Source organism: Panthera tigris, chromosome E1, assembly GCF_018350195.1.
Source record: "Panthera tigris isolate Pti1 chromosome E1, P.tigris_Pti1_mat1.1, whole genome shotgun sequence".
NCBI lineage: Eukaryota > Metazoa > Chordata > Mammalia > Carnivora > Felidae > Panthera > Panthera tigris.
Genome location: NC_056673.1, coordinates 47,513,874 through 47,536,294, shown reverse-complemented (window position 1 = coordinate 47,536,294; position 22,421 = coordinate 47,513,874). Strand labels below are relative to the sequence as shown.

The 22,421-nt window shown below is 54.5% G+C and overlaps 1 protein-coding gene and 1 long non-coding RNA gene across 2 annotated transcripts; one reads left to right on the top strand and one right to left on the bottom strand.

Moving 5' to 3' along the window:
• Positions 1–7,266: 7,266 nt before the first annotated feature.
• On the bottom strand, positions 7,267–21,043 carry LOC122233639. Its single transcript, XR_006211287.1, has 3 exons — positions 20,917–21,043; positions 8,939–9,072; positions 7,267–7,302 (listed from the first exon to the last, which is right to left on the bottom strand). It is a non-coding gene; the product is annotated as an uncharacterized LOC122233639 (long non-coding RNA).
• On the top strand, positions 10,486–21,887 carry CACNG1 (calcium voltage-gated channel auxiliary subunit gamma 1). The gene is made up of 4 exons (XM_042966914.1): positions 10,486–10,720; positions 19,904–19,978; positions 20,936–21,073; positions 21,262–21,887. Exons 1-4 carry the CDS (start codon positions 10,486–10,488, stop codon positions 21,486–21,488), a joined length of 675 nt encoding a protein of 224 aa, XP_042822848.1. The 3' UTR covers positions 21,489–21,887.
• The last annotated feature ends 534 nt before the right edge of the window (positions 21,888–22,421 follow it).

The window sequence follows — 22,421 nt, the reverse complement described above, 5'->3', positions numbered from 1 at the left end:
GGCCAGCCAGCCAGAACCACAGCCTCGGAGGCCCTAAGTTGCCTGCCAGGGTTTCTAAGGAGTCCAGCCTCCTTTCCCCCTCCAACTTCGGAAATGATTAAAAAACAAAGGAGGCCAAGTAACAAAATGGTAAAGCTGGCTCCAACCAGAGGCCAAATGGGACCAAGCCATCTAATCTCAGGCCCAGCCGCCTGAGTCAGAGAGAGGGACCGCCCCCCGCCACCAGGAGTCAGACAGAGGGACCGGGTGGCCCCTCGGAGCAGGGCAATACTGACACGCTGCGACAGGCCCCCGCGGGTCACAGGGGACGCCCGCTGTAACCCAGCAGGTTCACCCCTGCAGGTGGGCACGGGCTGGATGTCAACTCTATGCTCTGGGGAGGCATGACAAGGGGAGGACTGCTGTCCTCCTCCACTTCTACCCGAGCTACCGTCCAGGGGACATGTGCATTCAATTCCACATCCCCCTTTCTTTCGGGACCCAGACCTCGAGTTTTCCTCCTGAGAGTCAGGGGCTCTGCTGCTCCTCCTGGAGCCTGGAGGCACCAAACTCTGAACATCCAGAAGGTCTTTCCTGGTCCCGGCAAAGGGAGGCCGAGTGAGCCACGTCCCTGCTCTGGTGGCTGCAGGAACCATTCCCCGCACGTCTGAACTTTCTCCCCTGGCTTTTTAACCCTCTTTCCTACCACCCGGGATGGGTCTGTGGGGAAAGTGATGTCCCAGATGCGCTGAGCCACCAGGTCCCAGGGCCCGGCGAGCTCAGCTCCACAGCCCCACCCACTGACCCCCCTGCTCCAGCCCGAGCCGTTGCCACCCAGCACCAGCCCCGCGTGCCAGAGGGACTCTGCCTCCTGTTTGTTCTCAGCCCTCAGGAAACTCTGGCTCAGCACAAGCTTTGCAGCCGTTCTGGGGGGGATCCCGTGGCAGTCTGAATTTAGGGGCAGGGTACGGCCTCCAACGTGGGGTTCACGTGGTCCCGAATTTCTGTCAAATAAAAAACTCGGTCTCCCTAGTTTGCAGAGTTAGATCCACAAGAACTGACACAGAACCGGATGTTCTCATTCCCTAACCAAAATGCCCCCCCGGGCCCCGCTCCGGCCCGGGAGCCCCCATCCTTGCCTTCACTTACGCTACTCAGAGTAGGCGAACGGCATGACCAGCAACGCCCAGTCCTAGAGTGGCTTAATGCAACGGAAGTTTACTTCTCACTCATGTAAAGTCCAATCGACTGGGTGCGGGGGGGGGGGGGGGGGGCGGTGGCAGGGGGTCCTGTGCTCCACAGCCTCATTCGGAGATACAGGCCCGAGCCGTGGGAGCTCATTCATCTTCAATATCGGCTGCCAAGGTTGCCCTGGCATTGACATCCAGGGGGCCGAGGGGGAAGACAGAGGGCAGGCAATTGATCATGAGAGTAGGGGAGTCTTGTGGGGAGTTTTAAGTGACTTTCCCTCCTGCTCATATGCCGTTGGCCAGAATCCAATAACACGGTCACATCTCTAAGAGCCGGGGAAGATACGAAATGTGGCCTGGCCCAGGAGGAAAGGAAAACAGTTTAGGGAACAGCTGGCCAGTCTCAGTTCCCTGGTCTGTGTCCTTCAGCACCGTCCTCTTTTCCCTCCCCCATCACCCACCAATGTTCTCGGGAGTGCCTACGTGAAACCGGGACTCTGTCTGGGACTGCATCTACCTGTGTGGCCTGAGCCCTCCTTCAGCTCCGGCGGGATGCCTGGCCTCTTCTCTGCCCCGGATGCGCCATCCGCAAAACACGTCTACGCTCCCTTCTCTGTGGCCTTGGAAGAATGGGCTTGCGCTTGTGCCTTGACCCCAACAAGAACCAGAATCCCCGGACATCGTGACCAGCAGGAGTGGTAGGTGCCGTAAGAATCATCCCATTTGACGGACTCATCCTCGAAGAGGGATAAGCCAAAAGAGGGAGGAAGGGATTAAGGAAGAATAAAAAGAAGGAAGGAAATATTTTTTGAGGATGTTCACAGCAATCATGAAAGGGAGATGCCACTAGCCCAGGGGCGATTTTGTTCTCCAAGGGCCACTTGCCAAGGTCTAGAGACATTTTTGGTTGTCACACTCGGAAGGGGGTTGCTCTTGGCATCTAGCGGGTGGAGGCTAGGGATGCTGCCGAACATACTCCACCCGCCAAGAACGATCTGGCCCCAAATGTCACCAATGCCGAGGCTGAAAAACCGTGCATTGGCCTGATTTTACGGTGAGGGAGACGAAGGCACAGTGAGGTCACTGGTGCGGGGTCACACCCGGGCTTCTGATACTTGTACCTAGGCTGTGGACACGTTAGGAACACCCAATCGTTTATTTCCAGGATTGCCTGTCCCTGCAACTCTTTCTGATTTTTGCCTTTTTCCTCTTGGCTTTTGAGCCAACAGTTTTGGAAACAGAAATTTTGGAACAGAAATTTGGAAACAGAAATTCCTCACTGCAAGAGGAAACGGGCAAATGGCCACCTGGCCTGGGTGGGGGCAGGGGTGCCTGGGTTTGGGGGCAAAAGGCTGACTGAGTTCAACCAAACGGGTAACCGGAGATCAAGCCCAGAAACCTGGCCCGGCTTGAGTCCGGGACTCCACACCTGGGGCGTCCTCCTCTGCCCACGCCCCTGTCGGCAGCTGCAGGGACACGGCCCGGAGCCAGAAACACCGATTCATGAGCCAGCAGCACTGGGCAAGCCCCCCAACCTCTCGGAGCCCCCGTTCCCTCCTCAGTCAGATGAGGAGGTAGCACTTCCCCAACCCCCAGAGCTGTTGGGAGAATGAATGAAACTTGAACTTGAAGGAAAGGTTTGTAAATACCTGAGCTCAGCAACGAGCATGAAGAGTGAACTTTCGGGAGTGTTCGCTGACCAGCAACACGTAAGGAGTTTCCAGATGGATGGTTCTAGAACAGCCTTGGGAGGTGGCACGCTGAGGGTGTGGTTTGGGAGAAATCTGTCATCCCGCGGATCCAACACGGGGCAGTGCTCCCCAGGGAGGGCTCCTGCCCCAGCTGCTTCTCTGGCTGAAGCCCATTCGTTTCCACCCTCTGGTCTCCAAGACCAGACCGGGTGGCAGTGGTCACGGCTGCCCCTGTGGCTCCTGCCTTCTTAGCAGGTCCTGCAGTCCCGCGAACCTTATTCAGGCTGGAAAGGCTGCAAGAGCCCAGTCCTGACCACTTTCAGGTGCCCTGGGAGCTGGGCTGCACGGGAAGGTCTGGGTCTCTAGCGTGGGGCTGGCACAGAGGAGAGGCCTGGGGGGCGGGGAAGGGAGGGAGCTCCCTGCAGGGAGCTCAGAGGCAGCACGTGACTTCAGCTCCCTGCACTGGTTCCTAATATAGCACCCGTGGCCGCCCAGCCCTAGACCTGAGGGGTGGGGCGAGGGACGGAGGGTAGGAGAGGTGCTCAGGGAGCTCAGAATCCAAAAGGGGAGATGATGTAGGTACACCTGATCCAGGTATTTTTAAACTTGCAGCTCCCAACAAAATTGCCAGTGCAACCTCAACCTCGGGAAAAGACGTCTGTGATGACAGAGGGTTACAGGTGCTTTTTTTTTTTTCCCCCTTGTGCTCACGACTGCAGGAAAGGGTCCCTGGAAGGACCTATTTCCTGACCTTTGTCCCCTGATAAGTTTTCTGAGACACACTAACCCCCGAGGGGGTCTCCAAAATCCACCAATTAAATTGCAAATAGCCAGGTCCTTTTTAAAACAAATACTACTACATTTTCCTCATTCTAAGAGTATTCCATTTTGCCTTTTTAAAAAAAAAAAAATCTAAAAATACAGAGAAATTAAAGAAGAAAACACTATCAGCCAAAAGTCCTACCGCCCAAGACATAAACCCAGGTATAACATTTCAGGGTACCCCAGTGTAAGTTAATCCCCTGCCTCTGGTCACCACTTTTCATCATGGCAATCTTCCCATGTCTTTACATATTTCTCAAAGGCACAATCTGTAATGGCTGCATAAAACAGAGATGTGGCCATTTATCTAACCAATGTCCCCTGGCTGCACAGAGCCTATTCGCTCCCTAGATCTTCAATGGTGTCTGAATGGGGCCAAAGGGCTGGGGATCTCAGGATGCGTTTGGTTAAGATCCAGTGACTTCTCACCGTGAACTTCTGGCTCAGCTCTATCCCAGAGGCCGATGAAAAGATAAGTTCCTTGTCCACCCTGAAACGCACTCGGGATCTTGTCTACACGCACACCTGGGTGTCTGGGCTGGGGCGATAACAGCTCCCCTCCCCAGGAGCTAGTAAGCAGCTCCGTGCCCAGTTCCTCTTGAAAGGCTGGGGCTGCTTCATCCCACCAGGCTTCACGTCTAGCCGCCCTCCGCCAAGCTAAATGGAATCCCTTCCACTTTCTGAGCGTATCAGCTAGGAGGGCTGTGTAACAAATTACACCAGAACTTAGTGGCATTAAACAACTGTTAGACACGATCGTGGATCCTTATCTCTGCTTGACAGAGACAGGATCGGGATGGCTTATCTCGGCTCCACGGTGTCTGTCCGGGGCCTTGGCTGGAAGACCCGAGGGGTGGGGGCTGGAATCATCTGGAGGCTAATCTGCTCATGTCTGGCAGTTGATGTGGGCTACTGGCAAAGACTGTAGCTGCAGTTTGCAGCCTGAATGTCTACACACGGCTTCTCTGGGTGGCCTGAGGTTCCTCACAGCATGGTGGCTAGGTCCAAGGGCCAGTGTCCCCAGAGCAAGAGGGAAAGGTAGAAGCCTCAGAAGTCACATGGCATTACTTCAGCTGCACTTTGAGGGTGAAGACAGTCGAAAACCTGCTTGGGTTCAAGGAGAGAGGAAAGAGATTGCACTTGTTGATGGGGAGTGACAAGGTTCTAGAAGTATATGGGGACACAGAAATGCTTCTGTGGCCACTTTTGGAAGATGCAATCTCCCCTCCCCCACTTCCAGCCCCTCCCCACCCCACCCAGTCTCTCCAATACCTTGTGGGGCTCTCAGCTTCTTCTCCACCCAACCAATCCCCTCTTCCGTCCTCTGTATCCACTGTGCCTTCTGGAACTCCCCGAATCTCCACCTCCTGGGACACGTGAAACCATCCTCTCTCCTAAGGACACACCTTTCCCTGGTCCTCCTGGTGAAAGCTGTCCCTTCTTCCACTGGGGTTCCCTGCCCAGGTTCCCAACAAAACATTCCTGGCTGTTCAGCCCCATGACCCGTCCTGAGAGGTGTGGGGCTGCAGAGAAAAGGGATCCAAGACACCTCAGGGTCCAGAGGAGGGTTGGGGCAGGTACACTGGATACTTTCAGTTTCCAACAAAACTGCCAGTACAACCTCAGGAACAGAAGTCTGTGATCAGAGAAGATTATGAACGCATGTCCTTGGACTTGTCATAGCAAGGCGGGGGGCGGGGGGAGGCGGTGCTGACACCTGCAAACCATTATTCCTCCGCTCTCCTGGGGAGGAGCCTTCTCTGAGGGCCAGGGGTCAACCACCCCAACTCCCTGGCCTCACAGCTCTCCTGCCTTCTTGCCCCCGTTGACCTCTGTCTCCAACCTGGATATTGGCACCACCCTGGTCTGCCCCGCACTGTCATCTTCAGGGACAGCGTCCTCCTCTCTGACCACAGCTGCCAGTGCTCCAGCCCCTTCGCTGCCTTACCACCACTCCACCCGTTCTCAAACCTCATCAAGTCCCCCAGGGCCTTGACCTCTCCAAATTCTCCCAATACATCGACCTTCCCGGTTGTAGGACCCTCGAGAGTCATCATTTAAGCTCATCCTTGCCAATGTCTCCATTGCCTTGGTCCCTCTGCTTTCTAGCTTTTCCCTCCTGGGAGAACCCAACCCTCCTAATCTCACCTTCCATCTTCTCCTGAACCCGAGCTGCAGGATGATGCCAGAGAAAACCAAATTGTAAATCAACGCATATGTAGGCGGACAGTGGCCTCCAAGGATGCCCAAGCCCTAATCCCTGGAGCCTGTGAGTATGTCACTTTACGTGGCAAAAGGGACTTTGCAGCTGTAATTAAAGTGAGGATCTTGAGATGGGGAGCTTTTCCTGCATTATCTGGGTGGGCCCAGAGTCATCACAAGTGTCCATAAAACGGAAAGAGGGAGGTAGGAGAGTCAGAGAAGGAGACATGATGACAGAAGCAGAGGTCAGAATGGAGCGATCGTAGGCCTTGAAGGCAGCAGAGTTCTGGGTCCCCTGGGCTCGCAGGATGGAATTGGGAGCAGCAAGCCTGATGCAACAAAGGGTCTGAGTTGAATGGCACAGGGAGGCAGATGAAGTGGTGTAAAGAGGTTGGACCCACTAGGTGGCACCGTGCTTTTTTTTATAGTATCTTAAGATGAAGCGCCCAAGGCCGTTTCGCAGCCTAATTAAGGCTGAGCTCAAAATTAGGTCAGCATGTTGCCAAAGAGGACTTATTCGGCCCCTCCCAGGCGTGCCCTGGCCCCAGCTCCGAATGAGGTCCACCTCTGGGGGATGTTTCCCTTCCCCTAGTCATGTCTGGCCCTTCTTGGGAAAACAGCAGTCACTTGGGACAAATGAAAACTGGTTCATCTGGACGAGTAAAAATATGGACAAAACTCCCAATTAGCTGAGTGCAGCATATCTAAGGAGTGTGGAAAATGTTGGCTTCAGGATGCTGCTTCCCTTTGAACTTGACTGCAGAGGTAGTGATGATGCCCTCCTGGGGTGTCCCTCAGCAGCTTGAGGTAAATTAGCCATTGCTCTCAGCTGTCCTGGGTCTGCCCCAGGTGCCATTTCTAATGTCCCTGTGGCCTCGAGCCACGCAGAAAAGTCCTTTGGATCATCTGGTGGGGCAAGTTATTTGAGCTTCTGTCCCTTTCTTCTTTCAGTAAATCTGTCCAGCCAGCCAGCCATCGGTCATTCAACAAACATCTATGAAGATCCCACTCTGGGCTCAGGTCTAGGGGTGTCCTCTGAGGGCACCCAGGACGAGTATGTAATAGTCTCACTGTCTCCACCCTCCAGAAGTTTATAGCCCATAAGAGAAAGCTGGTCCATCTGTGCTCTGTAAATAATCATGATAGCACTAGCCGCCCAAATCCATTGCCTACTGTTAGCTCAGGCCACCATAACAAAATCCCATAGACTGACTTAAACAACAGAAATTTATTTTTGCAGGGTGCCTGGGTGCCAATTTGTTGGGCGTCTGACTCCGGCTCAGGTCATGATCTCACTGTTTGTGGGTTCGAGCCCCGAGTCGGGCATTGTGCCGACAGCTTGGAGCCTGCTTTGGATTCTGTGTCTCCTTCTCTCTCTGCCCCTCCCCTGCTTCTGTGTGCGCCGTCTCTCTTTCTCTCTCAAAAATAAATGAACATGAAAAAAACAAAAACAAAAAAGGAAATTTATTTTCACCTGGTTCTGGAGGCTGAAAGACTTAGAACAGGGGACTGCACGGTTGGCTTCTGGTAACAGCCCTCTTCCCGGGTTTTACCTTCTCACTGGGTCCTCATGTGGCAGAGAAAAAGAACAAGCCTTCTGGTATCCCTTCTTTGAAGGATGCTAATCCCATCAATCCCATCACGGGGGCCCCCTTCTCATGACCTCATCTAACCGAATCACTGCCCAAAGGTCCCACCTCCAAATACCATCACATTGGGTGATGCATCGACATGTGAATTTAGGGGGGACATAATCCTGTCCACAGCACCTAACACGGGCTAACCTGGTAAAGAGCATTATCTCTGATGCCTGCCAACTCCCCAGCCAGCCGGCGTTGCCCTCATTGATAGATGCAGCGGGGCGGCTTAGAGAGGTTGATGACTCCCCGGAAGCCGGGCTCAGCAGAGCAGGCTCTGAGCCTGGGCTGGCCGCTCCATCCCTGGCAGGCTGGTGCCCGCTCCCAGGAGACCCTCCTTCCCTACGCCCTGGGGAGGGGAGGGCCCGCGAAGAGGGTGCAGGTGTCTCCCAGCCCTGGCTCCCCAGCAGACACCGGCATCCACGGAGCCCCTTCCCTGGCACCGTGAGGGTTCCCGACAGCCACACAGGCAGCGTGACTGTGGCCCCAATGAGCAGAAAACGTCTGAAGGAGCTTGGAGGCAAGGCGACGGGACCGGGAGACTCGCCGGCAAACCCCTGGAGTCGCCCACATCGTGGCAGATTTACACAAAGAGGACTTCAAAAGGAAGAGGCCATCCATCTTTCATGCGCTGAGGCCGGTGGAGGACTCAGGGCCCCCCGCCCCCCGGCTGCCCAACCCCCTCCTGCCTCCCCCGCTCCCGCCGAGGGAAGGTGCAGCCCGGCCTCCGTGATGGGCCTGCTGTGTGGTCCGCGGTTGCCGGTGATGCTGAGCGTACCCCACGGGCCAGGCCCCACTCAGCACCCTTCCCAAGACCTTCGGTGGCTCCCGCACCGGAGAGCTCAGGATGCCCACCCCCACCGCACCCGGAGATTCAAAGTACCTCTCTATTTCTTCAAATGACTTCCTATCTACCTGTAGTGCTGAAATTAAGTACTAATATAGTGCTTCTTTCTAGATATTCTGTCCTAAACCACCAGAACCTTCTTCTCGCCCCCTGACTGCCGCTTTGCGGGTGTGCCTGGCACACGGTGGGTCTGCCTCGGGCTACCCCACGTCCCTCCGAGGACCCCAGGCACCTGGCACTTGAAGCTGGGCCCACGGGCCGCGCGAGGGGCTGGGGTCCTGGGCCAGGCCTCTGCTCCGGGGAGCTCCCCCTGGAGAGGGCCCGCCTGCCCGGACACAGAAAGGCACTCTCAGGGGGCCAGTCCCCTGCGGGAACACAAGCAGGGGGCGGGGAGAGAAAGGGAGCACAGATGAGGGGGGATCTCTCGGGAGGTTATAACCTGAAGGGGAGGCTGGTTTGCAACACAGAGGTGAGCTCTAACTGCCCAGGCGCCCCTGTATGTGTTTCTCTTGTCACGGGAGCCCGAGCCAAGGACTTGGAAGGGTAGAGGAAAAGGAAACTTGTGCTCACCAGTAGTCACAACAGATCTTGGCCATTCCTCCTGGCTCCGACCATGGCTTCAGAGGTTGGACTCTGGGTTCTGAGAGCTGGCTTCACCGTTTACCAGCTGTGTGACCTTGGGCAAGTTGCTTCTGTATCCGTACCTGTAAAATGGATGTGATAGTTGCACTCACCTTATGGAGTGGTGTGAAACTTAAAGACAGCGACGTGGAAAAGCTCAGCACGGCACATGATATATAGTAAACACTCGCCGGATGAGCCGTTCCTACGATCGTCATTACCCTTAATGGTCTGTGACGCCTGAGTGTTTCTCGCACACAGGCAGAGCATTTCCGTTAAGCTATGTCAACCTGAGGCCGGGATTTTGAAGCTCAAAAGCCCGCTCGGCTCAGGGGGTCTATTCCTGGCCACACATCAGGCTCTTGGATCGGCCCCAAAAGGGGCAACTGGTAAACCCGGAAAGGAAGAGAGGTGCAGAATGCAGGAGGGGTGTAGGGGCTCGCGGGCAGGCAGGACTCTCCGAAGGCCGGCCCGCTTTCCTCTGTCCCCTGCTGTATCCACGCACCCATCAGCCTCTTCGTAGTCACCTGTGGAACAACCTACTTCTGTCCTTTTTTAGTGAAATACATTTATCTCATCAATGAAAACGTACGTGGCAAATCTTTAATAGAAGTAAAATGAAAACCATAAGATAAAAGCATTACTACAGTCAGGTCCCGCCGGATTCTTTGCCCTCTCTGGGCTTTTCTTTGGTTTGCAAGCATCAGAAAGGTGTTCGAGACTTACCAACCCCAAACAGAGCTTTTCTTCTGGACCCAGTTGGGGGGATGGGAGGAGAACCGAAAGGGAAATAGTGTTTTCACCCCGGGAACGGTGCTGGGCAATGCCAGGCCCAGGAAACACCTGAAATCTTCCTGCAGTTTGGGGATGGGCTAGGGCTTGAGGCTAATGCCTGGGAGGGCGGATCCCCAAGATGTCCCTGGGCAGGATCCTGGGTCGCCCAGACTCCCAGGACAAGGACCCATTCATCCCTTCCACTGGTGACTGGTCTGCACAGTGTGAGAGCACAAGGGTCCCCTGTGTCCCCAGGGTCCCCTGCCCTTACCCAGCAGTGTCCCCTTATCCTGCAGCCCAGAGCAAGCAGGTGCCCCCTGCGGCCTGCCCCTCACTACCCCCAACTCAGGTATTCTGAGCTGCCAATCGTGGCGATCTCTAGTCACCATCTAGAGCCTTCTTTCCTCGCCTCTCCCAAAGGTATTTCTGGTCCCGAGAGGGAAAGAAAGCCCTGAAACCTGAGGAGAAGTTACCCTTAGTGACACGCCTGAGCAGTGCATTAATAGAAGCCTCCCTCAGGCCCCTGACACGTCTGGGCAGCTGCTCAGTCCCGTCTGGTGTCCCTCAGCCCCAAGGCCAGCCCCCTCTGGCTCAGCCGGACACACTAAACTTAGCTTCCACCCCCAGCTCATAACCGCTGCCGCCTCCCAGCCTGGCTGCCACCTGCCCGGGAGCCACTGCCACCGGACCGCGCCGAAGGCGCCCGCTCCTCCGCCACCACCATGTCCCAGACCAAAGCGCCCAAGGTCCGTGCGACCCTCTTCTGCATCCTGGTGGGCGTCGTGCTGGCCATGGTGGCCGTGGTGACCGACCACTGGGCGGTGCTGAGCCCCGAGGTGGAGCACCACAATGCCACCTGCGAGGCGGCCCACTTCGGCCTCTGGCGGATTTGCATCAAGCGCATTGTCACGAGTGACGGCAAGGACAAGACCTGCGGACCCATCTCCCTGCCTGGGGGTAACGTACCCACTCTCTGATCCCGGGCCCGCCTCCTGCCCTCCCTCATCCCCCTGGAAAAGGTGCCTGTGGGAAAGACCAGGAATAGCGCCCAGCCCCCTGTGCCCAGGGAGGAGGATCTGGATTGCATGTGTCATCCCGGAGGCCAGAGCTGCCGGCTTGTAAAATGAGGGCGTCTGTCTCTAGCTATTTCTGTCTTGCTGGGGCCTCGGGCCGTGCGCCCAGAGCAGAGGGCTGCGCAGGTGGGACCAGAGGCTCACGAAGGAATCCGTGGACCCACCAGACTAGAGGCTCCCAGCCCAGCAGCGGCCACTCTTCTGGGTGTGCCCGGCCCCACTCTCTCCCCCGCACAGACAGGCTAAGCGGCCCTACGTCCTCGGGCCGAAGGGACACGTGCGGCCGGCACGGTCGCTCTCCCCAGCCTCCAGGTTGGGTGTGCGACGGGATCGGCCGCGACACGTATGGGGCGTAGCGCAGAAGGAGAACGCGGGGCTCCTTGTCATTGTCTTTAAGAATTTCAAGACGGGGACAGCGAGGCGTGGAGCCAAGCGGGGGTCCCTTCTGTGTGCAGGGGCCTTGGCCGACTGCGTCGGCCACACGTCCGTAAAGCGGGACCTGGGTGTAGGTGAACCACCCACTTTGTACATCCCCTCTGAGCTCAGACCCCTTCAGAGCCGGGAAGCGGCACCTCCTGCTGCGACTTAAGCCCACTCCTCAATCTCCCACCATGTGACCGAGCCGCACATCAAAGGCGAGCTCCTTATGAGGATACCTGGTAGCAGGGTGACCGGTCTATTCTGCAAACGTGGAGCCTTCCACGCCCGTGGCAAACAGCACACGCCGAGGAAAGAGCCCTGTGTGCAGAATCGAAGGTCTGGGCTCCAGTCACGCGTTGCCCACGACGCCCCAGTGACTTTGGGGGCGACAAAGGATATTGTGACTTCTGCTTGGCGCTCGGGCTCAGCAACGTGAGTCCCTCCCGGGGCTCACGAACAGCACTCTGAGGTGGCAGTGGACAGGGCCGAGGGCGGTCTCCCACCTGGTTTTCGGAGGCCTTCCCTCTGCTATCAGACTGGGGGTTCCCGGCACCCTGCCCTTCAGAGAAGTCAGTGCCAAGTCCCTGGAGACCTTGCAGTCTGTGTGTGGGACAGAGGAGCCCAAAGCCCATTGCCCCCACTTCTCTTTTTCCTCCTCCTTCCCCTCCCGCTGGCACTAGGAAGCCCCTGCCTTGCTCACACCCCCCCTGAAATGCGGAAGACTTGTCGATACCCAGCTGTCCTGGCAACGCCGAGTCCTGGGGCTTTAACAGACGTGGACATGTGCTTGAAGGGTATCACATGCCCACGTTCCTCAGCCACGGCCGAGCACACCCGTAAACAGACGCATCATGCAGCCAATTCCCCCGGCAGGGCAGGGCAGGGCAGGGCAGGGCGAGGCCGATTCTCTACGGACCATGCATGGGAATGCACGTTACGGTCCCGTCTATCTGTCCTCAGAGGCCCTACCTTTTAAAGTCTGGGGAGTTTACAGAGCAGATGAGCGGGGAGGCGAGGCAAGTCCATACAAGGAAGAGACAAACTAGCAGAGGACCAGCAGGCATGGATTGGCCTTGAGCCCGACAAGACAGTCCATCTGTAGGCCTCCTTGCTCTGGCCCAGAGGGAATCCTGCCTCCCACCCTTGCGAGCCGGGCCCTACCCCAACAAGCTTCTAAAGTATGTTCCTGCCTCCTCCCCTCTCCTTTCTCTGCAGATGCATGCACCTTTTGCCTTTCCCACCCACCTTTCCTGTGCTCTGTGGGATTACTCTTTTCTAGAGGGAGGAACAGAGCTCATCTATGTTCTCTCATTTATTATGAATGGCAATAATAACCACCACAAACACAAACATAGTACCATCTGCCAAGTATTGTTTCAAGTCCCTTCCCTATTTTAACTTTGTAAAAAAAAAAAAAAAATGTTATGTTTATTTTTGAGAGAGAGAGAGAGAGGCAAATGCGAGCGGGGGAGGGGCAGAGAGCGAGAGGGAGACACCGAATCTGAAAACAGGCTCCAGGCTCCGAGCTGTCAGCACAGAGCCTGACGTGGGGCTCGAACCCACAAGATGTGAGACCATGACCTGAGCTGAAGTCGGACGCTTAACCGACTGAGCCACCCAGGCGCCGCACCGCCCCCCACCCCCCCGCCCATAGTTTAATTTTGAATGACATCAGAAGAAATTACAGACCAAGAATCTCCAAAAATCCTCTTCTCCTTAAATACAATGAGAACTCGAGGACGGTGAGCTTTGTGGTACTTTAACTTGCTCTACTCCTCTTCCCCACTCCCCAACCCTGTCATAGCCTTGAAAACCAACAGCCTGCAAATAGTGAAAAATTTAGCAGCCTGGACAGGCTGGGCTGGGTCTCTCTCACAGCCTCAGTCCCAGAGAACTGTCATTATTTGATCTGTCTGGTGGTTCCCTGGAAGTCCCCACTTGCAAGGCTGTCTTTACGCGACCCGACGCTGAGCTCATCCGGCGGAAACGGTCTTTTTCCAAGGGGACGTGTGCCAAAAACAATCAGAAACAATTGTTTAATAGCGCAACTTCCCGAGGCAGTAGACCACGGCGAGGCAGACAATAGGCAAACCAAAAAGCTGGAGAATGAGATATCCACAGGGGGCTTGGAAAAGCTCCATCATAATCCTGAGAATTTAGAAGGCCACGTGCATGCGTAGCGCCGTAGAGTACAGAGGAAATCCCTGAAGAGGTCCTAAGCTCTCACCTCGGGCTGCTCTTGAGGCTGTGGGCAAGCAGAAAGTGAAGGCTAAGGCAGAAATGTAGGCTGCTTCGTGGAGCACTTAGCTCTCTGCTCAGCCCCTCAGTAAAGGCTGGGAGGTGTAGGAGTTCCCAGCATTTGGCCAAATGTGAGCGGACGGCCGAGCTGCCTGAGCGGAGATTTCAGTGTCCACACGTGACAAAGAGTGCAGCCTTTCCACAGTTAATTAAGAGAAGTCACTAAACCAACAACAACAAGCAGCGACAGGAGCAAACCCTGGGGAAACGGGAGGACTCTGATTTCCAGAGGCGTTCATTGTATGATGCACATTTTCCAGCTTTAAATTTAAATTTAAAAAAAAATTTAATGTTTATTTCTGAGACAGAGAGGAACAGAGCACGAGTGGGGGAGGGGCAGAGAGAGAGGGAGACACAGAATCCGAAGCAGGCTCCAGGCTCCGAGCTGTCGGCACAGAGCCTGACGCGGGGCTCGAACTCACAGACCGCGAGATCATGACCCGAGCCGAAGTCGGACGCTCAACCGACTGAGCCATCCAGGCGCCCCTTATTTTATTTTTTTGATGCTTATTTATTTATTTATTTTGGGAAAGAGAGAGAGAGAGGGAGAGAGAGAGCACAAGCAGGAAGAGGGGACAGACAGAGGGAGAGGGGGAGAGAGAGAGAGAGAGAGACAGCATCCCAAGCAGACTCCTGCACTGTCAGTGCAGAGCCCAACGTGGGGCTGGAACTCACAAATCAAAGAGTTGTTGAACTGGAATCAAGAGTTGGTCGCTTAACTGACTGAACCACCCCGGTGCCCCTAAATTTAAATTCTAAATTAAAAAAAAAAAATCACAAGACATGCAAAGAAATAAAAAAGTATGGCCCATACATAAGGGAGATAAAACCAGTCAAGAGATCCTTAAGAAAGCCAGATATTGGACTTAAAGACTTTAAATCAGCTATTTTAGATACAAAGAACAACAAACAACAAAGCCTAAAGGACTAAAGGTGAAAACGATGTCTCATGAAATAGAGAATATCAATGATGAGATAGAAATTATTTTAAAAGGACCCAGTAGAAATTCTGGAGTTGAGAACTACAATAATTGAAATGGAAAACTCAATAGCAGATCTGAGAAGGGACAAAAAGGAATAAGTGAACTTGAAGATACACGAATTGAGATTAGCTAATGTGAGGAATAGACAGGGGGAAAAAAAGAATGACAAAAAATGAACAGAGCCTCAGAGACATGTGGGATAGTAGCAAATGAAGCAATATACACATAATGCTGGTGTATATTAAGAAGGAGAGGAGACAGAAAGAGAGAGAAAGGAGCAGAAAGGATGGGTGAAAAATAATGGCTGAAAAGTTTCCAAATTTGACGAAAAACATCAATCTACAAATCCATGAAGCTTCAGGAATTCCAGTAGGATAAATCCACCCCGAGACACATCGTAATCAGAACTGCTGAAAGATAAAGACACAGAACCTTGGAAGCAGCAAGAAATGACTCATCACATACAAGAGAGCCTTAATAAGACTGACAGCCGATATTTCTCCAGAAACCATGGAGGCCAGAAGGCAGTGGGACAACAAATACAAATATATATACAGTCATCTAATTCTCACAAAATCCTCTATAAGGTCCATACCATTGTCATCTTGGCTTGCAGATAAAGAAACTGAGGCACAGAGAGGTTAAGTAACTTGACCAAGGTCACACAATTACCATGGGAGAGCAGTCAGAGGTCATACCCCTAAAAGTCACCTTCTTGGTCACTACATTATACTACTTTATACCTGTCATTCTTCAGGTGATTCGCATCCTACACGTGGGAAAACTGAGGCTCAGAGTGGCCTTCCCGACGCTAACCATCTCACAAGGAGAGCTTCAACATCCAAGCCTCAAATCCAGACCCCCCTTCCTCTCCAGTCCACTCCCATAGGATGCCCCCCACCGTGCGTACAAACACAGCCCCTAAAAGCTGCTGATTCAGGCAAACACAGAAGAGGCCAACTTTTGACATGACATGGCTTAGTAGAAGCTGGACCAGGAGCTGGTTCAAGAGAGACTTTTCAAGGTCCCACGCAGCCATATAGATTGCTGATGGCTCTAAAGATCGTAAATTGTCTAACTTGGTTTTTCTACTGACCCAAAGAGTTCTAGAAGGACTGTCATGCACAAGATTGACATCTGAGGTCAATTCCAATGCCTTTAGAATGAGAGTAAGGCCTTCCTCCTTTGTGAGGAGAGGCCGACTGCCTGAAATCCCAAGTGAGTCATCCCGGAGGGGTCATCCCCTGCCCCTGGGCTAGGGAGAATGTTATTTCTCTCGGGCTCTGTCTCTTTAGGCTAAGGTAACAGACTGCCCCAGGACCCCACTGCCCTTATGGCCCATCTTCTCTTCCAGTGCTCGGTGCAGGGACTGGAACCACATGAAAGAACATGACGGTACAGACCCCAAGAATTTCAGGGGCTTTCTTTCTCTTCTACATGAGCCCATGCTGGAGACCCAGGCTACAACTAGCCTTCCCCCCACTCCCCACCATAGAACAGCAATGCTCTGACACTCTGGGGTTGGGTCTTGAGGATTTCTCCAACCCAACTGTCAAAAGTCTTCCATCAGAGGGGCGGGTACTCCATCAGAGCACAGAGAAACCACTGCCAGGAGCATCAAGAACTTCTTTTACAAAAAGGGTCAAGACAACCCTGGTATTGATGCAAGTAACAAGTGAGTGAAATGTTTTTTCCGACCCCTAAATCGCTAGTTCCCTTCGTATTGTATCAATTAACAAGGTATTTTTTAAAATATATTAAATTCTACATCAACCAGTAATGGGTACACTGAGACATTCTGGGTGACAACCCAGAAGCATCCCCTAATCGTGTAAGTTAGAGAATCAGAGAGATAAATATCTGCATTAACTCAAGTTCAGGTTGGAGTTAAATGTGCCTTCTGTTCTAGTTCTTTGAAATCGGCACAATTAGATATGGTTCTGTGTAGTCACTCGTTTAACCAGAGTGTTTGGTGAGCCAGAATATTCCAACCCCGGTCAAGTTCAATAGCTGAGTTCACCATATTTTTTAAGGAACAGCCCACTCAACTTTTTAGGCCCACTGAGTCTTATGACTGTTCATGACAGACATTTCTGAAGTACAGAAAAACAGAAATACAATATTTTTCAGTTTATTTTTGAGAGAGAGAGAGACAGAGTAAGAGAGACCGTGCGTGGGAGAGGGGCAGAGAGACAGGGAGAGAGAGAATCCCAAGCAGGTTCCGTGCTGTCAGCGCAGAGCCCGGTGTGGGGCTCGAACCCACGAACCGAGAGATCATGACCTGGCCGAAATCAAGAGTCACTCTCTTAACTGAGCCACCCAGGCACCCCCAGAAATACAAATACTAACATCACCACGAGCCATTTGCAGAGACAAAGGAGGCTGGAGGACCTCGGAGTTCTTAATTATCGGTCCCGGCTCATCACCCTGACGCTGGATCCAAAGCACTTGCTTCTTCTGCCCCGTGAAGGGCCGTAGTCCATCAAGACGAAGCTATAAGCCCTGAGCTTTGTGTCGTTGGGATGGGAGCCGGGGAAAAGGCAGGCAGATGCCCGGCTTGCTTTTTCCTGAACGAGCGTCTTGTTGGTGCTGGACGTGTCCAGAGTGACGCTTGGGTCTCATGGCGCCCCCACCCCTGCCGGAGTCATCAGGGACCACAAGGGGGCTCGTTGTCCTCCATAGACAGCCATGGGGTCCCGGAGCGGACGTTACTCCCGGGTTCAGGGCAGAAGACGTTGGCCTTCCTCGTGTGCTACGCTCAAGAGAGGGGACGAGGCCGGCCCATCCGTTCTCAAGCCCTCGGCTCCACGATATCAGAGAGAAGTTGACACTTCCAGACGCCCTGAGTGGGAACCCCACTCCCTGGGGAACCTCCATCCCCCGCACGTGACATCATTTAATGGAGGAGGAGAGGGAAGAGGGCAGGGCACCTGGGCCACTGAACGGGAAAATCTCCCCCAGAAAATCCATAGGCTGGCTTCCCCAGACAGACAGCATCCCACTATGGGGCTGAGCTAAGACGGGTTTTACGCAGGCAGCGGTCTGTCCAGAACGGAGCCCGTTGTTGACCTGGCGGAGGCTGACACACAAACACTACCTGCGTGTAAGAGCGGCCTCAGCAGCCCAAAACGGACAAAGAGCTACGCGTTGGCCGGGCTCTGTTCATCTCACGGCCCTCTACTCCGAAGGCTTTTAACTCACAGATTGCGAGCAGTCAGGGAAGCAGCTGAAATACACTTGAATTCAGTCGATTCTTTTCAGGGGGTTTTCAATGACAACCGAAATTGGCCCTTAAGGAATGAAACAGAAATGTTCCTTTGTCCAGAGGGAGACACGCGGAGCCTTACGACACAGCCCGAGCCATTCTGAAGCGGTGATTCAGGAGAATCTATAGCTAATAATCTAAGAAATCGAAGAGGGTTGCATTGTGCTTTAAAACAGCACCGGAAGCCGTGAGAGAGAAGAGAGCGGCATTACTTCTGACATCACCTCCAGCAGTCAGACACCCCAGGTAACTCCGCTCGAAAGGAAAGTGATTTAAATATAGAAGCTCAAAGAGGAGGCTGTTTACCTCTCAGAACATTTACTGCTGCTAAACCAGGCGCATCTCCAGGGGTCATTTCCTTTCTCTGCCAGGGAGCAGCAGTAACACTGACAATGGGGGAGGGGAAAAGAGTGCGAGGCCATGGGCTTAAGTGGCAATAAGATGATTTAGGTCAGATAGAAGAAAGCCTGAATCCCAATGAAAGCTATGACTTTGGAAACACCTCAGGTCCACTTCCACAAGAAACCAGACGCCAATAATCATCTTCTCATAATTTACAGGTAGCCCCAAAGTGAAAAATTGAATGCACACCAGTAGACGCCATCTAAGCTAGGAGTGGAGAGGTCATGGACCCACAGGAAAAAGAAATCATTGAAGGGCACCCCACAAATAAAAAGCAACCTAATTTGATTTTTTTTAAAGAAACAAACGATTTTTTAAAAAAAAATCATTCACCTACTTCCTAAAGAAGGAGTAAAGAATATTAAACTGTATTCAATAAGCAATAAGAACTCGTTTGGTTTTAAAGAATGTCAAGTTACAAGAGAAACTGAAGGAGAACAACGGAAGAGGAATTATGCCTGAAATTATATTTAAAACCAGCACGAATTTCTTTGTTCTGAGTCCTTCCACTGCCCTGCCATCAAATCCAGATTTTTGGTCCCGCTGTCCACAAATCTTCCGTGGCTTTCCTAATGCTTATGATGTAGAACACACAGCTCACCACGGAGGTTTTTCTGGGCTGCCTCTTTGGTCACAGGTGCCAAGGGTCCGATGAAATGACATGATAGTCACATTTGGCCCTTGAATGGAGGTGCTCTACCCTGCACCCAAGTCCTTCCAGATGACCTTCTCAGAAGAGCTCTTTGTGGGGCATTTTAAGGGAGCAGGGCTTCCCAAAATGGCTGAGCATCAGAGTGTTCTGGAAAGCTTTTGAAAAACATCCTTCCCCATCAGTCCCAGTGCATCAGGATGGACCTAGATATTGATAGAAAACACAGCCCTAGATTTTGGTGTGACCAGGCTTTCTCCACCTCAGCCCTACTGATACATTGGGGCAGGTCAATTCTGTGTTGTGCAAGGCTGTCCGTAGCTGTAGGATGTTTACCGGTATTCCCGGCCTCTCTCTACCCACTAAACACCAATAACACGCCTGCCAGTTGTAACACCAAAAACGTCTCCAGACTCTGCCCAACGTCTCCGGGGGTGGGGGGGGGGGTGGGGGGGGCAGAATGAGCCCCAGGTGAGAACGACCATTTGGCCCTTTGTTGATGGTGTTCCCTGCACCCCCTGCCTGACAAACCGGGTGCTCAGCCTCAGTTATCCCATCTGCCTAATGGGCTCAGTACCCACAGTACTATGGTGCCCGCTTGACAAGATCAGCCTTTGCTTCCTGAAGAACTCTTGGCTTCTTAAAAAAAAAAATGTAAGTTTATTTATTTATTTTAAGAGAGAGAGAGAGAGAGACCACACGAGCAGGGAAGGAGCAGAGAGAAAGGGAGAGAGAGAATCCCAAGTAGGCTCTGTGCTGTCTGCGGGGCTTGAATTCACCAACCGTGACATCATGACCTGAGCAGAAACCCAGAGTTGGACGCTTAACCAACTGTGCCACCCAGGGGCCCCAAGATGGCTTCTTAACCCCCTTATCCTGACATTTTGGTCTAAGGGTCTGAGAAAGACATTTGTTTCAGCCCCGATTCGGGGTTTAGGGAGATGAGGGCCGGCCAGACCTGCGGGGTCACACCCACCCTCTTTTCCTGGAGCCTCTGGCCAGGCTGCAGGCCCCATCTCTCAACTCACAGGCTGCCTCCCTCCTTTGCAGAGAAAAACTGTTCCTACTTCAGGCATTTTAACCCAGGCGAGACCTCCGAGATCTTCGAAGTCACTACTCAGAAAGGTGAGCCCCTGGTGGAAAGCAGGGAGGGTGGGGGAGAGCGACCTCTGTCACAGGCTGCTGAGCCAGAAAACCATCTGGCACGAACGACTCCCCTGCTTGTGCTGGAAGGGAGCTCGTCCTGGTCCTGATGCGTCGGAGCCGCGGCCCCCTCACCCTCCGAGAGCGCAGCACCCGGGCGGCCACCCTGAGCTTCCATCATCAGGGCTGGGGAGCGCTTGCAAAGACGCAGTCCCCGGTAGGCGCCACACCTGCAGAAGGAATGCGTCTTCCCACGAGGCCGAGGGTGACCGAGGGCAGCGACGGGAAACAGAACAAGTCCTCAGAACCCCTGCGCTGGTTTTCAGGGCTGGTGGGTCAGCCGATTCCCTCCGTGGCCCCGCTGTCACCCCCAGAGAATCAGGAGAGCAGGGACGCGGTGGGGGGGGGGGGGGTGCAGGGGAAGGGGGCTCAGGAGCACGTGCGCCGCGTGGGGCCTTCCCGGAAGCACATAGGCACGTGTGCGAAGGACCCCCGTACGGGGTGTGAGCTCGCACGCTCGCTCTGAGAGATCCTCACGTGCCACACACGCACCCACACGCACACGATCACGCGCGCGGCCCTGCAACAAGCCACACTCCCAGCGCCGCTTGGCGCCCCCGGACAGACCGCCCTCCGCCCTCTGGCCCGTGGCTCGCAGGAAGCTTTCCGTTCCAGAAAGTTCTCCGGCCACACGGCTCCGGCGGGCTTCGCAGGCCTCTGCCCCCCCCACCCCCACCCCGGGGTTAGGGCCCCACGCGGGGCGTGGGAAGGGCAGGTCTGTTGCCATCCCGGCCCCACCCCTGACTCCGGGAGAGGGGCTTCAGCTCGGACCCTCAGTGTGCTCCGCAGTGAAATGGGCGCAAGGACGCGCGGCCCTGCACCCCCCGCTCCCCCTCGCCCCGGCCACCGCTGAGCCGCACCTGCCCTCCTGTCCCGCAGAGTACAGCATCTCGGCCGCCGCCATCGCCATCTTCAGCCTCGGCTTCATCATCATGGGGACCATCTGCGCGCTTCTGTCCTTCAGGAAGAAGCGGGATTACCTGCTGAGGCCGGCGTCCATGTTCTATGCGTTCGCAGGTAGCGGGAGGCGGGGGGCGGCTGGGGCTGGGGGCCCGGCCCGCGTGTCTGGCACAGGGGTGGGGGCACCGGCGACCACGCCCTTTACTAACACAGCGAGCGAGGGAAGAGGCGCGGCCGGCGGGGGCGGGCCCGGGAAGGGGGCGGTCTGGGCAGAGGGCCCTGACGGCCCCGCGCTCGGCCCGCAGGTCTGTGCCTCTTCGTGTCGGTGGAGGTCACGCGGCAGTCGGTGAAGCGCATGATCGACAGCGAGCACACCGTCTGGATCGACTACTACTACTCCTGGTCCTTCGCCTGCGCCTGCGCCGCCTTCGTCCTCCTCTTCCTCGGCGGCCTCGCCCTCCTGCTCTTCTCCCTGCCTCGAATGCCCCAGAACCCCTGGGAGTCCTGCATGGACGCCGAGCCCGAGCACTAGCCCTCCGGGGCCCCCGGCCACCCTCAGGAAGCCGAGCCTGGCCCAGAACGTTCTAGAGAGGAGGCGGGAGCTTTACCTCTCCCCGGTGCCACCTACCCCACGACAGCCGCTGCTGCTTCCCTCTCTGAGCCCTTCTTTGGGCTGTGACAGGCTCCCCCTGGGAATCCAGCAAGTGGACCTGATCCAGACTTGCCCAGGTGGGAGGGGGGCAGGCAAGGCGAGCAGGTGCACAGGTGTTTGGTGAGGGAGACCTTCCCCTGGAGGTCAGAGTTGTCCCCACTGAGCCAGTTGGCTTTGATAAACTGGGTCCAGTTGTCCTCTGTTAGCCCTGCAGGGACGCCCTGTGCTCATATACCAATTCTGGGCGTCCGCCAGAGCCAGTAGCCAACCACTCCCACCTTCTCCTGAACAAGATACACCCTTTCCAGTGAACTGAACGTTCCCTCCTTGGTTTCCAAGATGCCCGAGGAGCATTTTTTTTTAACTGGGTAGAACCTGACTGTGGTTTGAAATAAAAGCTCTTTGAAAACTTCTTTTTTCCTTGCACCTTGCACAGAAATTGCTTGGATTCCTGGCCACGCCCCAGGGGCCCCATGACCCTGAAGAAGAAAGGAAAGAATGTCCTTCCCATCACCCCCCTCCAAGGGGGGGGGGGGAATGTTTAGGACTTTTGTAGAGAGCTGTAGGGAAGAGGGAGTGATGAGGTCCTGTTTACCAATAAAACTTACCAATAAAGGCTGAATTCCAGCTTGGATCTCTGAGCCCTGGGATCTTCTTTGGGAGAAAGCAGAGACCATCTGACTAGGCAAGGTGTTCAAAATAAGGAGGGGTTATTTCCAGAGCCCCAGCTAACACAGCACTCGAGCTCCACAGCCACACGTGTCTGGTTTCAGATGCTGGATTTTTGTTACAAGGAACATCGGGAAGCAGGGC